Source organism: Cardiocondyla obscurior, linkage group LG03, assembly GCF_019399895.1.
Source record: "Cardiocondyla obscurior isolate alpha-2009 linkage group LG03, Cobs3.1, whole genome shotgun sequence".
Taxonomy (NCBI): domain Eukaryota; kingdom Metazoa; phylum Arthropoda; class Insecta; order Hymenoptera; family Formicidae; genus Cardiocondyla; species Cardiocondyla obscurior.
Genome location: NC_091866.1, coordinates 6299084 through 6319975, shown reverse-complemented (window position 1 = coordinate 6319975; position 20892 = coordinate 6299084). Strand labels below are relative to the sequence as shown.

Here is a 20892-nt window from a genome sequence, read left to right as displayed (position 1 = left end):
TTCCCTCTTTCTCTTAAATCTTCCACCTCTTTTCCGGACCACCCAAATTTTTCAAAAAATTCCTCTCTTTCTTTTTCCCATTTTCCCTTGCTTCTTCCCTCCCTTGCTCTTTCCTTCATTTCTTCCCAGCACCATTTTGCTAGAACCCCTCCTTTCCTTCTTCTAACCTTTTTCATATTTCCATGCTCTCATCCCTGCTCTACCTTTCAATTTATCCCTCTGTAGTTCTTCTCTCACCATATATCCTGGTACATATCTTCTTACTCCCAGCACCCATCTCAGGTATTTTTCCTGTAATATCTCCACCTCTTCTCTTTCCTTCCATCCCCATATTTCCACGCCGTAATTAATAACCGACCATACCAGTTTATCAAATAGCCATATTCTTTTACTCAATCTTTTCGAATTTTCTTTTACCTATACTCCACACCTGCCCCATTATTCTTGCCGCTCTTCTTACTCTGTCCTTTACATGCTCTTTCTGCTCTCCATTTCTCATAATTGTGTATCCCAAATACTTGAAACTTTTACTTCCTCTATTTCTTCCCCTTTCCATACCCATTTAGTTTTTTCATCTTCCTCCCCTTTCTACACCTCATTATCTTTGTTTTCTTTACATTCACTTCCAATCCCTTTTCCTTTACATATTCTTCCATACTTTTAATCATTCCTTTCATGCCTGCCTCATTTTCTGCCAGTAGCGCAATGTCATCCGCATACGCCAGCGAGTAAACTCTCCTGTCTTTTATTCTTATACCTCATCCTCTTTTTCTAATTCTTCATCTATGTCTGCCAACAAGAGCGTGAACAAGCTAGGACTAAGCGGACAACCCTGTCTTACTCCTTTTGTTGTCCAAAAACTTTTCCCCTCTTTATCCTTCACCTTTACTTTATTCACCGTTTCCTCTAATATTTCTTCACACCTTCTTATCAATCCCTCCCTTACCCCTCTTTTCTTCATTGTTTCCACCAATTTTCTCCTGTCTACAGAGTCAAAAGCCGCTTTCATATCTATAAACACAATTACCTTTTTACCTTCCTTTTCTTCTATCTTCTTATTTAGCAAATAATTTAACACATATATTTGATCCACTGTCCCCATGTCTCTTCTAAAACCGGCTTGACTCTGCGGTAATATTTCTTTTTCTTCTATTTCCTTTCTTAGTCTTTCTGCTAACACAGATGCATACACTTTGTACGCAGTCTGTGTCAGCGTTATCCTCTATACTCTTCTACTTTTTCCCCTTTTCCTCTTTTTAGCACCTATCACACCTTCTCTCCATTCCTCCGGCATCCCCTCCCCCCTCCATACCCTTTTGCACGTTTCCCATAATTTCTCTTTTACTTGCCCCCTCCCCATTTCCATATTTCATTTTCTAAACCATCACTTCCTGCAGCTTTTCCTTTTTTCAACTTTCTTATTACATTTTCAAATTCCTTTTTATTTATATCTTCCTCATTGTCTTCTATTCTCTTTCCTCCTAATTCTTCTCTTACTCTCCATTCCACTCCTTCTAACATTTCCTTAAAATATCCGTCCCATTCTTCAATCTTTATTTTTTCCTCCACTTCCTTCCTTTTTTTTCTTCCTTTGTTTACTACTTTCCATACTTCTCCCTCTGTTCTAATCTTTTCTATTTCTTTCTCCCATCTCACCTTTTCTTGCAATTTTTCTCCTCACATAGTTTTTATATTCTCTTTTCTTCTTTTTGTAATTCTCCTCACTCCCTTCCCCCTTCCTCCAATTTAACATTTCTTCTTTTACTTCACCTTTTTTCTTTTTACAATCTTTATTCCACCATCTTTCTTTTGGTTTTCCCCCTCCTCTTTTTCATTTCCTTTTTAACTACTTTCTTTGTTTTCTCCAGTTCCTTACTAAAACTTCTCCAATTTTCCTTCGTATTGTTTTCTTTCTCTCTTTTCTCTTTATATTTTTCCCTGAACATTTTCCTCTCCTTCTCACCCCAAGCCAGTCTCGTGCTCTTTTTTATACCATATTTACATCTTCTCCTCTTTTCTCCCTCCCTTTTAATCGTCACTATTAACGGTAAGTGGTCTGAGTCTACTTCTTCCCCCACCTTCATTTCTACTATTTCTCCTTTTGATTCCGCATTACTGATCACATAATCTATTACTGTTTTTCCTCTTCCCCCTACATATGTCCATTCACCCTCTTCATCTCCTCTTGTACAACCATTAACTATTCCCAATCCTGCTTCTTCCAAAGCTTTACAAAATTTTTTTCCTTTTCCTGTAATTTTTTTATCTTTTGTTTTCCTTTTTCTCTCTTCCTTGTCTTCTTCTTCTTTTTCCTCATCCCATAGCCCGCCCTCTTCTCCCGTCCTCACATTAAAGTCTTCTCCTATCAGATATCTCGTTCCTTCCTCTTTTTCATCCATCCAATTTCTCATGTTCTCTGTTATGTCTTCTAAATCCTCATTTACGTATACCCCTGCTATTTTCCACCATACCTTTCCACTTTTTATCTTTATTCCTATCATTCCTTTTCTATCTTTAAATTCTAATTCTTCCTCTCCTTCCAATTCCTCCCTCCATCCCATCACCATTCCCCCATTGCCCTCCTTCTTATTTTTCTTTTCTGCCCCCTTATTTATCCATTTATAGCCCTTTGGCAGTTTACTTCTTAACCCCTTCCATTTTTTTTCTTCCAACCAAGTTTCACACATATATATCACCTCCCATTTCTCCATGTTCTTCCAAAAATCTTCATCCTTGTTTTCTATTCCTGCCACATTCCAAAAAACTATTCTCACGTTTCTGTCTTTTACCTCCGCCTTTTCCTTTCCTTTCTCCTTTTTCTCCTTTTTTTTTTTCTTTTTGCCTTTTATCTTTCCTTTTCTATTTTTTTCATCCTTTTCTTTTTCTCCTTCCTCCTCTTTTCTCTCCACTTTTTCCAGCTCATTTCGTTCTCTTCTTCCTCTTTAAAAAATTGCATTTAGTCTATCTGCTATCACCTTCTTCCTTTTATTCCCTTCTTTTTCAAATTCTTTCGCACCATCCCATTTTCTCAATTCTTCCTTCAGGTCATCCCATATCCACATTTCTTTATTTACCCATATCTTCTTGTACCCTATTTTTACCTGTTTTCCTTCTCTTTTCAATTTATCCGCTTCTCTCTTTATGAGCCATTCCACTTTCCTTTCGTATTCTGTCAGATCGTCTCCTATCCATTCCGTCCTGTCCTTTAATTTTCCCTTACATCTTAATATTTCCAATTTTTCTTTAAAATTTTCCATCTTTACCCACACCATACCATAACCTCCTTTATTTACTCCTCCTATCTTATTTACATCCTCTATCTTTGCTTTCACTCCTGTTGCTTCTATTATTTCTCCCACTTGTTCTTTCAGCGCCTTTTTTCCTCACTTTTTATCTTTATACTTCTTATTATTGTTTTTCCTCCATTCTTTCTTTTCTCTTTCTTTTGCCATTTCCAGCATTCTCGTTCTTTCTTCTAGACTCAAAACCTTTCCTTGTATTTCTTCTGGTATTTCCAGTTTACCTCCCTCATATTTTTTTTCCCTTATTCTTTTTTCCATCTCGTCCATTCTTTTCTCTAAGTCTATCTTCTCTTTTTTCCATATTATCTTCAATTCTTCTATTTCTTTTCTTATTTGTATCTTTATTTCCCTTACTTCCTCCATCTGCGCTTGAATCCTTGCAAATCCACTTCTCATTTCCTTTATTACCTCTTCAAAACCTTCCTTGCTTATTCCCTCTTCACCTCCCTCTCCTGTTGCTTTCACCGGTGATCTGTACACTTTCACACTTTTCCTAAATCCTTCCAAGCCCTCTATTTCGCCTTTTTCTTCCTGTCTTTTCTTCCTTTTCTCTCCTTGCTTTCACGCTTCCAAAATTGGCATGCTGTTAGCCCTTTCTCTTCTTAACATCTCTACCTTTGCAGGCCTTCCCATTTTCTTTTTTATTTTTTTTTCTCCTTTTTCCTCTTTTCTTTCCTCATTTCCACTCTCCACATTTCCTTTTCCCTGTTCGCTCATTTTTCAATTTTCCTTATCTCTTTTTCCTTTGTCTTTAATACCTCTACCTCTCTCCTTTGCCCCCTTGCCTTCCTCTTTTCCTTTGTCTTACCCACGGTTTTTTCCCGTCACCGCCAACCTAACCTCAAAATGAACTCCTCTTTTTACCTTCCCCGATTTTTCCCTTTATTCTTACCTTTGCTCTTTCCCTTCACTTACCCTCCTTAAAAACCCTTCCCTCTTTCCCTCAAACCAACCCTTTACCTCTGAAAAACTATTTTACTCCCCCGAAACCTTTTTCTACATGCACTCGCTCAGACACACAACCGTTCGCTCTGCTATCGGAAACGAAAGTCCAATATTTCTCTTAATAATAAACAAAATTTTTAAATAATTTTTGTACAAAAATATTTATGTGTAAAATATAATACGTACTTCTGCAACTTTAATGCTTTTTATAGGTACTGGATCTAATACGTCTAATATAATATCCGAATTGCTAGTATTACATTTAAATGACAGTATTCCTAATTGGAATTTTTTTCTTGTACTCAGTAAGGGAATTAGTTCTTTTACTTCATCTTCAGATAACAGCGGTAAAAGAGTTAGATCGTCAATTTTATTATCTAAAAAAAATCAAAATAGAAACAAAATTAAAAAAAAAAAATTTTAAGAAAATACTTACCAGCAAATGCTGGATACAAATGATCTAGTTTCAATTTTTTTAAAAAAGACTCGACTGAATTGCACATTTTCTGAAATAAAAAAAAAATAAATAAATTTAGCAGATAAACACCGAACAAACGGTGAAAACGAACATTTATACAGAAATAATTCACTATAAAAATAGAACATTAATAACACCATTAATCACTAACAAATGTTCGCGTTCGCTATATTCTTCCGGTGTCCATTTACTAAGTGTATTATACACAACCGCGCAATTCAACTTGCGGCCGTCAGAATGACTGCGGAACGACGCGTGTCGTCATCCGCGAGAACGGCACCGTCGATGAATACTTTGACGCGTTAACGATACACAAAAAACACGTACGAGGCCAATTGCCTTTTTCGAACCACGAGAACACAATCGACAAAACGAAACGAACAAGACTGACGACGCATATGAGTAACTACATGAGACACGACCACGAGACACGCACGAGGCACGACCACGAGCCATGCACGACAAATGAACTCGAAGTACGCACGTCGCATGAGTGCGATTGCCATTTGCCAGATTATGGCAGAAGATGGCACAAAGACTTTTCCGTTAATGAAACTAATTTTTGTTTCAAATAATACAATATTTGAAAGAAATAACTATATTTTTCAATCAAATATATTTTTAGTAATTTATAAATTAAAGATATGATTTATTTCATTAAAAATTATTTAGTGCACTCAAATAAAGTGTTATTTCATTGAAACAAATGGATTCAAATAAACGTATTTTTTTGTTAAAACAATCCTGTTTAATACAACGAAATAACATTTTCTTTTGTGAACTAAATTTTATTTTAATAAAATAAATAAATCCAAATAAGTGTTTAAAAAGTCTTCAAATAAATTTTTCTCTCAGTGTATCTGTACCAGCCCTAAGGTGGTCACAATATGCGTCGTTATTCGGCTTAGTTTTAAGATTTTGTTCCGATTTATGGAAGTATCTGCTGTTACAAAATTTCTTTTGATTATATTCGGCCCGGCGCTCTATTAATAAGTAGTCTTAAATTTCTGGTAAAATTAATGCTTTCCAAATTAACTGATGGAACATCGTCCATTCGAGCTATATTTACTGTTCGTTCTGAGATTCTGGTTCTCCTGTAATCATTCGCGTAGGGCAAATTTTGATATTTCCCGGAGTCGCCCCATTCTTCGCGGAAATCTGCCCGTTTTCCTGACTTTGAAAATTCTGCTGAGAATTATCATAAATTCTTTTTCGACATTCCTTCAAAATATGTCCCGGTTTCTTACAATACATGCAAATTATTGTATTCTGATTAAAAGCATTTTGATTGAAATTTTGATTTGCGTTATTAAAGTTTCGATTTTGAGAATTAAAATTAGGTTTCGGAAAATTATTTCCTCAAGTATTAAAATTTTGTTGACGATTGATCGGATTTTGATTTATAAATGTCGTTCGCTCACGTCTAAAATTGTTATTATTTTGATTCATGGCGTTATCTCTATGTGTGTTAAACATGTTCCGGTTACCGTTCCTATTCACTTGCGGTCTGTTTATTTGCCAATATTTATCAGCTGTGTGTCCTTTCTTCTGACAATATTAACAACTTACTACTTCTGCTTCCACGCGACGTGCTGATGCCTTTCTTTCTGTAGGCGTATTCTCTGCCAGCACAAGCAGCCTTATCATATTCGATGTCTCTAACTCTTTTTCAGCTTCAATTGCGCAACCCTCAACTAAATCAAACAATCTCTCTTTATTTATTATTATTTTTTTATTTAATCCTCGTAAGAAGCTTGATTTAAAATGTTCATCAACGGATTTCTTAAATTCTTCACTTATTTCTCCAGTTTCTCTTTTCTGAACATCTAAAATTCTTTTTCCTAACTTTCTTACTCGATTAGCGTATGCAACAACCTTTTCATCTTTCTTTTGACATAAATATGCTAACCGCCCATGAGCTTCATAAACTGATTCTCTCGGTCCGTATTTTGATCTTAAAAACTCAACAAATTCTCGCATATTATTAAATGTTTTCCCTAATATTGATCTATGTGCATCCCCCTTTAATTTATTTCGAACTGCTCTAACCAAATTCATTTCTTAAGAAGGTGCGACCATGGAAAGTGCTTCTTCGCATCCTTCTACAAAATATACGAATGAAATATTTTCCTCGTCAAAACTTGGTACTGCTTCTAATGCGTCTTTTAACGAAAAGCGAAAATAATTTCCTAAAATTCCTTCAGTTATTCCCGATTAAGGCGAATGTTCACTTGCTGTTTGACCCGATTCATTCTGCTGTAATCTTTGTATTGTATTTTGCTGTTGTCTAATTAATGCCCGTAATTCAACTATCTCATTTGTGCCATTCTTTTTACTTTTCCCGTTTGCACTAGTGCTTGCTCCTGAATTTATTTGTGCAGGAGTATATTAAACTGACTTTTTTTTTTAAATTCCTTTCACTATCCTGAGCTAATTTCAAAATTTCTTTTACAATCCTTTGCTATCCCACCGCTGTCATCAAAAATTTTATAACTGTCACGTCCTGATAAACGCAATTATTTAGTTCGTTTTTGAGTCAATTCATTTAAGAATTTTACTTGGGACCGAACAGGGATTGTAAAATTAATTTTTAATCATCTGAACAGATAAGATAAAATTTCTGTGAATAACAAAACGCGGATCTGTTTTAAGAATATTATTAAAATTCGGATAATTGATCTGGAAATCAATCGGAATTAATTTATACTTTGGTTTAATAAATTCAATCATTTGATTTAATTTCTGGATTAGGAAGAAAAGATTTTGTTTCGTTTCAAGGGCTCTTTTGATTTGGTATCGGAGACGTTTAATCTGAATTTGTTTACAGGCGCGTTTCTTCATTTAAAAATACCAAAATCTTAGTTTATTTGATTAGCGACGGCAGCAGAAAATCTCCGGAAATCTTTCTGCGCGCGCTTCATAAAGAAGCGACCAAACCAAACGCAACACTTTTCGTTTGCGAAGTTCTACAGAAACACTTCCAAAGAGTACCACAATAAATAATAACTAATATCAAATTAACTCAACTTCCTTCAATTTAAAGTCCGACACCAAAATCAAATTCAATCAAAATAAAATATTAAATTGAAATTAAAATAACAATAATAATTTATTTAAAATTAAAATATTTACCTTAAATTCCAAATTAAAATATTAAATCTCTCACAATTTTCAATGGATCTTTCAACTCTCAATCTCTTAAATTCTTCAACTCAATTTCTACAGTTCTCTCGCTCAATCATTCCTCAAAACTCAATCGGAATCAATCAAACTCTTTCTGACCATGAAATGATAATCAACCGCTTAACTCGCAATGACAATGGTAACTAGAATAATCCAAATGTTCAAATGATCAAATGATCACTCGCGCTTCTTCGCACGCTCTTTTTATAAGATGTGGATTCCCTTGTCCCCGCTAAAGACTTGGTTCACCACCTCTTTCAAAATCAAGGAGGAAAAGTATTTTAAAATTAATAATTAAATATAGCTAATTAGTAACTGTTTCGCCGTTGATATTCAATCGATAAAAGCATATAGCTCGTTCAGCTCGATCCCCGATGGTAACAGAAAAAATCAATAATTTCATATAGCTAACCCGGCTCGGTCCCGCCCGGTGACAATCACTTATTGTTGTTCTTAAAATAGAATTGGTATTTAATTTCGTTGCATTCCAAAGTTTATTCCCACAGTTTAATAATTTAAGTATTAAATTTGTCAGCATGTGACAATAGATACAAATTTATCAATTAACAACATTATATTATTGTTTTTATCAACATTTATGTTATATCTGGATAGTTGATTATGATCATTCATAAACGTACTTCAGAATGTGATTTTATTATCACACTATTTAAAAAAGTTATTCCAGAAGTAAGTAATGTGAATCAATTTTTGTTATTTAAAGATTACAGATATTTTTATGTTTTAATAAATTATATAATTGTGTTTCAAAGAACAATTTGTAACACTTTTTATTTATTTTTTAGAAAAAAGTAAAAAAAAAATTTTTAATAAAAGTAAGAAAAAAGCTAACAAATTTTTTGTATATAATATTTGCCTGATAATACATTTATTATAATTTATCTATTCAGAAGAAAAATTAAATTAGAAGTCATGACACAGATGGAGAATTTGCAACAGAAAAAAGAAATAAATTAGAAGAAAAAATGAATTAAAAATAAAGAGTGAGTCACATAAAGAATGAGAGAATTAGAAAATTATAAAGAAATTGAAGAGAGAAATGTGTGCAAGGTTGGTTTAACAAATATAAACAAAAAATAGCGCGCGCTACGCGCGTGCTTGTGTTGTGCTATTAGTTATAAAAGAATATCTTTTTATATTTTTTAAATTCTTGGCGCAATTATTTAATCTCATTTTTATATAGAGTATTTAAATAGTATGTTTATTAACCAAAATAAATTTTTTAATTATTATTTTACGTTCTCTTAATTTAACTATTATAATTGTTTTGTTTCGCGTACACAAAGATTTTTTTACCTTTTTGTGAAAAAGTATTAAATTTTCACGATTGTTTTGTTCAAAAATTTATTTTTGAAGACGCTTTTTATGCGCCTATACTTAGCGTTTCTTTGTATTTTATGATAAACAAAAAAGCAACAAATTGCGAAATATACATATTTTTCAAGTAATTAAATCGGGAAAAATATAATATTAAAGTTTTTTTAGCTACAAAGTCTGTAATAATACATTTGGTTTGATAGTTATGTATTCATACTTTTTATAAATTTTTTTCAAGATTTTAAAGTACAATTGAGAAGAAAACACAACAGATAATTAGCTACACATTTACTCTATACAGAAATCCTCAATGGATTATGTTTTATTTATTTATTTATTTATTTTTTTTTTGTGGCTGTACTACGTTAATCTTAAGTCAACTCTATTATCGGTTTTTTTAAAATAGCGAGAAAAACAAAATCTGCAATAGTGTAACTAATTAGCAACAAAAAAGTACAAAATATTTAGATGAAGCTTTTTCGATTGTGCAAAAGTAGCACTGTCAAGTTTATAAACGTGTTCTTTTTAGTAAATATTGTTTAAATATATAAATTTGCATAATATTTTAAATAATGCTTTTTATATAATACTAATTAAAATAAATTCTTAAACTTGGCTAATTTATTTTATACTATTACACTATTTTTGTAAATAAAACTTTTTTAATAATTTTGTACGGAAAACATAACTAAACATTTTTTAAACAGTACTATTTTTTGGTAGAATAATACATATCAGATTATCTAATTTGCGTACACTTGACATCTTTTTTTACCTTTTTTTTGAAAAAAAAGATAACTTTGTACAGTATGTTTAATGTGATTTTTTTTAATTTTTTATGTCTATTTTATACAAATTTGACCAAATTTTTAAAAACATTTTTTTTAATTGCAAAAACCAATATAAATAAAAGTACTACAAACATAATTAGCTTTATTATTAAAATGTTCTTTTTATTTTTGTACCATTTTTTGTAATTTAAAATTTACCATTATATAGAATTAATTTAAAATTAAAATAAAGCATAAGAAATTTGTCAAGAGATTATTCATGTAAGAATCTGAGAATTTATTTTAAAGGTACAATTTTATCGATTACTTCGTAATGTGTGACTAAAGACGAGAGCGTGTTGTCATAGTGACTAGTCAACAATTATCTGAAAGCACAGAAACGTTCCTTCATTCATTCCTTTATACATAATTTATAACCTATTACATTAATTTAATAATTTAAAAACTATACATTTTTGACAATTTTTTCTGGTATAACCATTAAAACAATAATAAATTTGTTTATGACATTACTCAGTGTACCAAAGTACAAAATTTACACATCATGATGGAAATGGAGATGAATGCTGAATTGGACGGAGTAAGTAATTTATTATAATTATGTCTGTAATAAATAATTTATTTTCATATTGCTGTTCATTATAATGTTCATTAAAATGTTCAATATAAATTAAATTAATTTATATTATATTTTTGTATGACATCAAAATTATTATATTATAAATTTTCCATGAACAGAAGAAATATAATATTATCTTTATGTAATCATTCCAATATTTACTAAATAAAAAGTAATATTGCCTTTAGGATGATGGAAGTGAAAGTAATCAACCATCCTCGGATGGAAGTTCGGCGAGTAGCACATTTTATACTTTGGAAAAAGATTATGCAAAGGTAAGATTTTTTATTTGTAAAAATTAACGACATACTTATTTCTTGTATAAGCTCAATTCTGATTATTAAATTATAATTATATGATATAATTATTAAAATTATGTATGTAACCTATAAAAAAATTAAAAAAGTATATAAATAAGTCTATTGCCATATACATTATATATTACGTAAAATGTAACTCATTTATGTACTTTACGTTCATAATTTTTACATACATGCGTTTTTTTATATATTTACAATATTTTGTTCAAAATATTTGACTATTTTCTCAATTTGTATTATACTTATAACATATAAAATCTTTTTATAATTTAAATATATTCTATTTATTTTATAATTAATATACATTTTGAGACTATACTTAAAATATGCAAGCAAGGTTTTACTTTTTATTACAATGTTCTTACAAACTTATTTATAATATGATACAAAATTCAACATACACAAGAACAACACACAAAAGAAATATACCTAAATATATTGTTATAACACCTTTGAATTTATTATATTCTCAGCTTTAGGATACATTTTATTTAACAATGTAACGCTGATTATAATTGTACAAAATAAGGCTTTGTCCACCTTGAATATCTTCGTTATTTTTAGAAATATGAAAAAATTGTAATTACAAATATTGTACTATATCAAGAGATATTTCAAAGTTATCTCTATTTTTTTTAATGGCAAGCTATACATTTTTATCATTAGTTCAATAGCGTATATTGAGATAATTTTAACGATCTAGACGTTATATTATAATTTATATAATTATAACGACTATTATATACCTATAATATAAAGTAATTCGGCATTAAATAAAAGAGTAAAATAATGATTATTATCTTACAAGAGTTGTTCGAGATGATGTTTGTTTACATCTATATAACGCTGCAATCTTTTAATTTTTGAAGCTCAGACACTTTTTAATTTTTCCAAACTAATTTTCACATCTGCTGCAATAATTGCCTTGCCCAGTATATATAGAGTGTCAATGTAAAAACTCTCAGCCTTAATATTTTTTTTTGTGTTCAGTTAAAAAAAATTTTTTTTTGACAAATAGCAGTTGGTTCGAAGAATTACATAAAATAATGCTATTGGTTTAATCTTGGGTGAACATGCCAAGGTCATATAAAAGTCAATTTTATTTTTTTAAACAAAATCCTCTATTTTTCAATAGATATTATTGTAACTTATTTCGAAGACTTTTTAAAACAGTATAATAAACTATTTTTTTGTTAAATATTTTTTATATTATGAAGTGTGACATATGGCAGACTCAATTTATGGTCTTTGATAATGAGTTGATTATGGCAGACCGCTCACGATCAAAACTTTGAAAGACCGAGGTGCAAGGACTTAAAAAAGATGAATTTGCTTTTCTGTGTCTCTCAACATCTGCTGTGCATCTTAAAGCCATTAATTACTACTCAACGGAAGAATTTATTACTATATATCCCTTTATAACTCATGTTCTTATAATGATGAAATACCAGATGTTTTTAAAAATATTCCACAAAAAAATAAAACACGTATTTCTTAGATTTTCAATATTTTAATAACATTAAAAAAATAAAAAAAGGAAGTGTTACATTTATGTCACATTTTGTTACAAATTGTTTTTTAGTGTCTGAGAAGTATAATATACTTGGGAACAATTGTTTTGTTTATTATAACATAAGGCTTCACCATATTTTTCGCACAGTGTTTTTGAGACGCTATTGCATCTTGGACGCTTATAACGCATTCTTTTTTCTTCAGTGCATACTGACCATGTTCGACTTGATCCTGTCTTGCCGTCTCTGAAGAAACGTATTGAGCTTAATCCTTACATTATTTAGCCTGAATTTCTGTTTCAATCTTTCGGCACTTTACATTGGTTTATATACTCAATTTACACAAACTATAGCAACCTCCAAACAAAAATTGGTTTACGCCAGTTGTGTGCCTTACATGTTTTTTACTTTGCAAATTTTTTTATGCAACAGCCAAGCATTGTACATTGCAAGGTCCAAGAAGTGATAGAACATATGAAGTTACCATCGTTTATTTGCAATAATATTTTATATCTACTCATGCAGCTATCGAACAAATTAACCCAACTCATGTGGCAATTGCATTCGTCAACTATATTTGATTGTTTAATAGTAATGAATTTTTTGTTTTTCTTATCATAACGTCGTACTTGTGATTTTAGTAAGTCACCAACAAAATTTGAAACAAGAGCGACAATTTTATTGTCTTTCCAGACGACGGTGGAAAAAATGGCACACTCTCCTACAGCGCCTTGTTTTACAAATTTATAAAAGGGGATAATCATCACTGAGTTTTTCGATTGTTCGAAAATTAGTGTTTTATTTGTCAGTTTCGCTCTTCCACTTTTTCTTCTATGACAATTGGCCAACCTGGGCTTCAGCCCTTTGTTTGTTTAAAAAAATGTTATAAACGTATTCGTACTTCTAAGTTTAAGTGTGGAGTTTTGCAATGTCCATTTGCGTTTAAAATAAATAATTAATTGTAGATCTGCTCTCATGGGTTTAGGTTATACGAATCTTCTAAAATGTTAATTAAAATAATATAAAATATAAACAACAATAAAAAACAATAAAAAAAAAAAAAAATGGAAAAATAGACTTTCTGCGGAAAGGTCACGTTTTTCGGCCTAAGATTTTTTTTATTGCTTTATATCCTTGTACTTTACTTTGCCGATATATTTTTTCAATGTCAGAATAGCAATGCAGTGCGTACGCCATCTTATTAAAATGTTAGCAACTGAAAGCAATAAGTTAGAACTGCTTAGCAGCGTATTATTTAGTAAACGCTCAGTTCCGAAGGTAGGATTCATTGCAGACTATTCTGATTTTAGCGTTTTTTATTACTCCGTGATATGATAGGTGGCAAACGGAAGTTTTAGCTTAATAGTTGTACATAAATCATGTCTTATCAATTTATATTTTTGCATGAAGAAGTTTTAATCAAACTTAAGCTTGAGGTCATTGCTAAGGCGACGCTTGACGCCTTAAAATATGCATAACGTGGTTTGACGCGATTCAACAAAGTACGGACTCTGGGTTAAGAAAGATAATCGAACGACATAACGTACCGACGGAAGATGAAAATGAGTTTGCAGGAAATGATCTTCACACACCTGATCGTTTTTTAACAGTAGAATAGCCGTCTGTATTACATATGTATGATAAATAATATCGAGACTATTGATATAAAAATAATACTTTATTATAGAGATGTAATCGTTCGACACGTGTGCATAAGATTAAAAAACTGGCGGAACACCCGGTGGAAGGAGAAAAGCCTCATATGTGGCGCCGTGATCTTAGTGCAATAACGAATATTGGTAACTCTACATAGTCGATTATCTCATATTTCCTCCTTCTCTTGCATTATCGCTTCCCAAATACGAACCTCAACGACGAACGTTTAATATGAATTAATCTTTGAATGAACAATGGCGATGTCTTATTTCTATGTTCTCTTATTGGACTATCTAACGGAGTTGACGAGTCCAATGAGATAGTCACAGGAGTGATAATTTTTCTGATTTGATATTGCTGTCCGACTCGCTACCCGATAAGGAGTAGAAGGTCTAATAAAAGCAAAATCGATCGTACGCCCGAGAGAATAACGTGTCATCAATGATTGTATAATTTTAAAACGGAAGAAATAATTTAAATGGACTGTAAACAAATTAATTATCTACCAGGCAGCTGAAAAACTTAAGGAAAAAAGCGTAAGTTAATTCAAAGAAAAATCCAAATTCGAGAATAAAAGAAAAAAGAATTTAATAAGCATAAAAAACTCTCCCCCAACGTTGGACGAGGAAAAAAGCCAAAATGAGAAAAAGATATAAATCTTACAAAAGTTAATACACGCATGCATAATTAGAAAACAAGAAAAGTAGAAAAGGAAAAAGAGAAATTTGTTACGGATCCAAAATTCAAAAACTTAAACGTGTGTATAATTTGTTTCTCGAAAGTACAGCCAAGTTATTTTTCTGTTATGTAAGTTTACAATAATCCGAAGATTGCCTCGTAATTGATCTGTTTATTGTAATCAGTTTGTTAGTTTTTCAAGGGAGCAGCCCTCAAAGATCCCCATGTAGGAAACGCCGATGCTCGAGAAATGGCCCAGCATCGGCCCGAGCGTCGGTTTGCCAGAGTTGGACGCCCGAGACTGGCCCAATATTGACACAAGCGTCGGCTTGCCAGGGCTGGACGCTCAATACAGTGCAATTCTGGCTGAGCATATCGGCTTGATAAAAAGTCTTGTAATAAAGAGTCTCTAACAATAAAAAAAATATATATAATATAATTAATAAAAAGAGTAAAATTAATATAACGTAATATAATAATCTATAATATAATAATATAATATAATAATATAATAAATAATAATATAATATATAATATGTTAATAATATAATAATATATTATAATATATTTAATAAAAAAAATCTCTTAATAAAGAGTTTCGTAGGTACGAAAAAAAAAAAAAAGCGCAGGTACGAATTAAGCAAGTTTCCCCTACTCTGCTTTGTATTATTCGCGAAAGTTACTTCTTTGTCAGACTATTAACCCATTATTTTTAGTTTATTATCGGGTTGTTTATAGAAACATATACCCGCCAGTTTCTGTTTTGACGGCATTGAAAAGAAAAAACGCGTTCTCATTTATGTAAAAGTACAAGTTTTAAGTTTTTGACCGTTTGTGGAATAATTTTATTTATTAATTAATTTATATATTTATTTATTTATTTATTTATTTTTCGTGCTTGCTGTTAATATGTCATCAAATTCTTATAAACGCGTGAAAAAGTGGCGATATATACAAAAGGCAAAAAAATTAAAAATAAGTGATAATAATGATAAAGAAAATGTAACTGCAACTGAAGAAGCGAATGTGGAAAATAAGATTGTGGTTGAGCCCCAGCAATGTAATAATATTAGTGGACAATCCTTGGAATCACAAAATTTAACTGTTTTATTTGAGGCGAATTTTGATTTGAATTTGATAATCAGTGAGAATGATATATCTAGTGATGCAAATACTATTGCTCCTGAATCGCCAGTTATTAACCAAGTTTTACAAAATGGAATGGAGAATAAAATTCGCGAATGAACATTACGTAATCGAACTAACGTAACACTGACTGCAGTAACCGATTTATTAAATGTATTAAGAAGTGAAGAATATACGTCATTGCCAAAAACTGCCCAGTCTTTAATACAAACGAAGCACTGTAGGACTCTTAAACAAATGCCAAGCATTAACAATATTATTGGAGAGTATACATATTTAGGTATCGAAAAAGGCCTGAAAAAAATTATCTCACCTGATGTATTTACAGAGGAAAATATTTCACTCTTAATACACGTAGATGGAATGCAGACATACCACAGCTCATTAAAACAAGTATGGCCCATTTCCGTAAAAGTTTACCATCCAAATTTTATTTTAAAACCTTTTGTGGCAGCAATTTATTGTGGAGATTCTAAACCTTTTTCTGTTCAAAATTATTTGTCTGATTTTATAGAAGAAATAAATAACTTAATTGAAAATGGAATTAGATTACATGGAAAAAGATATGCGATTAAAATTATGGCCATAATAGCTGATTCTCCTGCTAGAGCATTTTTAAAATGTTGTAAAGCACCTGGAACATTTTATGCTTGTGAAAGATGCATAACGAAAGGTATAACAATAGGAAGTGGAAAATCCAAGAAACGAGTATACCCAGAAACTAATGCTGAATTACGTACGCAACAGTCGTTTAAAGAAAAGCATCAATGCGAACACCATAATGAAAACTCGCCATTAACTTAAATAAAAAACCTGGATTCAGTTAAACACGTAGTGCTGGAGGTTATGCATTTATTTTATTTAAATAACATGAAATGGTTGCTAGATAAATGGACATCAAGAAATAAACCAACACGTATGAAATTGACTCATTTAAAGCAACTTCATATCATAATGACAGAATTAACTAATGACATTCCATGCGAATTCCAAAGAAAGAAATTTGATATATATCATGTTAATCGATGGAAGGCATCACAATTTAAATTTATGCTCAATTATTGTGGAGCAATAGTATTGAAACGTTTTTTATCAAGTGAGTGTTATCAACATTTTTTACTGCTTGTGTTTGCAAGTCGCATTTTGAACAACAAAGAACACATTTTAAATTTAACTGACTATGCCAATGACTTATTAGGAAAATTTTTTATTTTGTTACCTTCACTGTATGGAAAAAATACTCAAGTTTTAAGTTGGCATAACATTATTCACGTTGCTGATGATGCAAAAAATTATGAAATACCACTTAATAAACTTTCGGGTTTTTGGGGCAAAAGTTACATAGGTTTATTTAAAAAATATTTGAAGTCAACGAATAAACCTCTTACACAAATTGTCAATCGACTTGATGAACTTTAGCATAGTGAACAAGTGACAATTAAAAAGAAATATTTATTAAATAATTGGATAATTTCCAAAAATCCCGAAGAAATTATTTATTGTAACAAGACATATATAACAGCAAGCAAAATTAAAATACGTGACATCACTCTGCAAACAAAGCATCCAGATAATATAGTACAGTTACATAATGGAAAAGTTTTTATCATATCTAAAATATTAATCGAATTAGAAACATCACAATATTCCAATAGCCTCGACAATGTTTATATTATGGGACAGGAAGAGTCTAACAAAGACGAAGTTTTCAGTTTTCCAAATTCTTCTATAAAATCAGGAATTTTCTTAATTAATAATTTTTCAATAACGACAAAATATAAAGCTGCAACAAATATAAAATATAAATGTGCTTTGTTACATATTAACGGAAAAAAATATGCCGTTACACTTTTACATGATTAAAAATTTTAGTCAGTCGTCAATACAGTGCCGTCAACACAACCGTCAACGCGCATATATGGAAAGGTTGTGTAAAAAAAAACAACTGATTATTCTTCGTCAAGAGCACGACAAGAAACTTATTTTGGACAAAAGTGTGGCTAATTTCGTAGCTCGTGCACACAGGTGTTAGTTACCGTTGAATTAATTTTACAGTTTGATTTAGTGAGTCTATACATTAAACGTAACCTAAAAAATGGCAAGTGCATCATTCTTTTCACATCATTGTAACAAACCGTACGCAATTGTTCAATTTGAAGAACTAGATAAAGAAGGAAAACTATGTATAGACTTAGTTCTGAAAAAGTGGCTTACAAAACGCGGAAAAAAAAATATGTGCAAATATCCACCTCATGCGGAATACCATTTAAGAGACCAGTATTTAAAACAATTAAAAAGTCCAGAAAAATCGTGGTCATGCGTCCCTTTCACATATATTACTGGTGCAGGTAATATTTAAAATTATATTTTTTAATTTTTATTGTTTTTTTTTGTTTTGTTTCTTTAATAAATAAATTAAATTTCTTTTGAATTTTTTAATAAAAACTTTAGAACAGGATCGTAGACGATTATACAGGGTGTCCCAGTTGATGTAAAAAAGTTCTTAGTTGTAGGTTGGGCTTCCGAAAATAAGTAGAAAAGTCCTATACGGTTTTGTAAGTTAGGCGTTAATAACCGAGAAAATAACATTTAAAGATTTGACGCCCCGCGTGCGAGCAAAAACGCGCCGTTTGAAGCTACCGAGACGTTAGTGGACCTAGAGGTGTGGCTTATCTTACTCTATTCACAAAGAAATGAGTAATCTATGAATCTTTGTAAATAGAGTGGGATGGGCCACACCACCACTCTATTTACAGAGATTCATAGATTACTCATTTCTTTGTGAATAGAGTAAGATAAGCCACACCTCTAGGTCCACTAACATCTCGGTAGCTTTCAGCGGCGCGTTCTCGCACGGGGCGTCAAATCTTTAAATGTTATTTCTCGGTTATTAACGCTTACAAAACCGTATAGACTTTTCTACTTATTTTCAGCCCTATTAACTTTTACATCAACTGGGACACCCTGTATATCTTATTACTGACAGGAAACAAATATACAGGGTGTCCCAAACATACGTAAACAAACTTTTAGGGTAGATAGAACGTCTAAAAAGAAAACGAAAAGTCCTATACCGTTTTCTGAAATTCTTACTCTTTTTCAATAAAAAAATTAATTTATATACACGCGAGAGCGACAAGAAAGCGTGGGCTGAGTGAGCGCGCGATAGACAGCGGCGAGTATATCTCAAAAGCGATGGGCGGAGTCAGCGCGCTACGAGCGAGACGAGGCGACAACGCGCGTTGTCGCTTCATTTCGCTCGTGTATCGTCGCATCGCCTTGCTCGCGCGTTGTCTCCTTGTCTCGCTCGCTACGCGCTAGTTTCGCCCATTCTCTTTAAGCAATACTCGCCGCTGTCTATCGCGTGCTCACTCAGTCCACGCTTTCTTGTCGCTCTCGCGCGTATATAAATTAATTTTTTTATTGAAAACGAGTAAGAATTTTAGAAAACGGTATAGGACTTTTTGTTTTCTTTTTAGACGTTCTATCTACCCTAAAAGTTTGTTTACGTATGTTTGGGACACCCTGTATACGTAAATGTTATGACTCTTGTATAGTATTTATAACAAATTTAATTAATATTATAAATAATAAAAAATAAATAATAAATAATTATAAACAAAATAAATAATAAAAAATATTTATAACATTAAACATAAATTTTGTATTAAGTATACGTTATTTAAATAAAAAAAATAACAAAGAATTTTTTAAATGCAGTACCTGTCGTACAGCCAAGCTTGGACTGACGCTGGTATTAGTATCGGCCCGATTTTATTCCGTCGTACAAACAAGACTGGGCCAATTTTGGCTGAGAAACGGCAACCGAGACTGGCCGTAACTTGGGTGCCCAGGCTTGGGCCGACGCTGGCATTAGTATCGGCCCGGCGTTATCATTCCGTTGTTCAGCCAAGCCTGGGCCAGTCCTGGCTAACAATCCCCGGCCAAGCTTGGCAGCTTGGGTGACCGGGCTTGGACCGACGTTGGCCCATTTCACATTTCTTACATGGGGAAACCGCGAGTCAGCGGGAGCAGCCCATCTTTTCGAATGAGAGCAGCCCGTTTTGCTTGAAATTCGAGATCAGCCCGAAAATTAAACGAGAGCAGCCCGTGCTACTGCTTTGAGAGCAGCCATTCAAGTTTCGGGAACAGCCCGTTCAAACATTTAAATCATTCCGTTTTAATGAAAACACATTTACAATTATTACACTATTAAAAGCGTTTAATTTTGAAACGACCTGTTAACTTCGCGGAACCGAATATCGGTCTAGCGAGCGAATACCCGGGGCGCTCGTCGGGATACAGGATTTGATTGATAGGTCCGTGAAATGTACCGAGACTAGATTAAATAACAATCAATGAACATTTATTGTATTAATAACGATGTCATACGTTTGGAAAAACACTGTCGGTACAATAAACTAATTACGACAGATAATACGCGTGCGCTATGACAAAATATCCGGATGGTTACAATAAGTCACGCGGGTGCAACCTGTTTTACAATCCTTTCGTATCGCGAATCGGTGGGCGCGGCGATCGGCGGGAGCGCGGTAGAGCGCGGATCGGCGGATGATCTTTTTCGGGAGAACCGGTGGTACGCGGGCCGCGGGCATCTGATCGATAGGCGTGGTTTGCGAGACGCGAGGCGTGCAATAGCGGAATCGAGTGTGCAAGCCGGCTGCGGTCCGGTAGGCGCGAGTCGATGATACTCGATGAAGACGTGGATAACAAAGTCGATATGTAGGCGCGGTTATTAAACTGTGGTGGTTCGCGGCGGCTAGGAAGAAGGTGCATTTTGCCAGGTGTCGCTTAGCCGAGAGTGCTCGGCCGAGGCGGAGAACACTCCACCCCGAGAATCACGACGGTACGACGGGAACGTATGTCTAACTGACGACCTGTTCGTAAACGTCGGATCGAAAGTC

General features: G+C 32.6%; 2 protein-coding genes across 2 annotated transcripts in view; one reads left to right on the top strand and one right to left on the bottom strand.

Annotated features, from left to right (window-relative positions):
- Positions 1 to 751: 751 nt before the first annotated feature.
- On the bottom strand, positions 752 to 6783 carry LOC139113833 (golgin subfamily A member 6-like protein 7). Its single transcript, XM_070675255.1, has 6 exons — positions 6295 to 6783; positions 4684 to 4753; positions 4434 to 4624; positions 3524 to 3860; positions 2472 to 2746; positions 752 to 1051 (listed from the first exon to the last, which is right to left on the bottom strand). Exons 1-6 carry the CDS (start codon positions 6781 to 6783, stop codon positions 752 to 754), a joined length of 1662 nt encoding a protein of 553 aa, XP_070531356.1.
- Positions 6784 to 10250: 3467 nt separating this feature from the next.
- Positions 10251 to 20892, top strand: part of LOC139113574 (cilia- and flagella-associated protein 58) — a 164909-nt gene continuing 154267 nt past the window's right edge. Inside the window, exons 1-2 of the mRNA XM_070674807.1 lie at positions 10251 to 10617; positions 10845 to 10931. Of these exons, the coding sequence (XP_070530908.1) occupies positions 10582 to 10617; positions 10845 to 10931 (123 nt within the window). The 5' untranslated portion in view covers positions 10251 to 10581. The remainder of the gene's footprint in view (positions 10618 to 10844; positions 10932 to 20892) is intronic.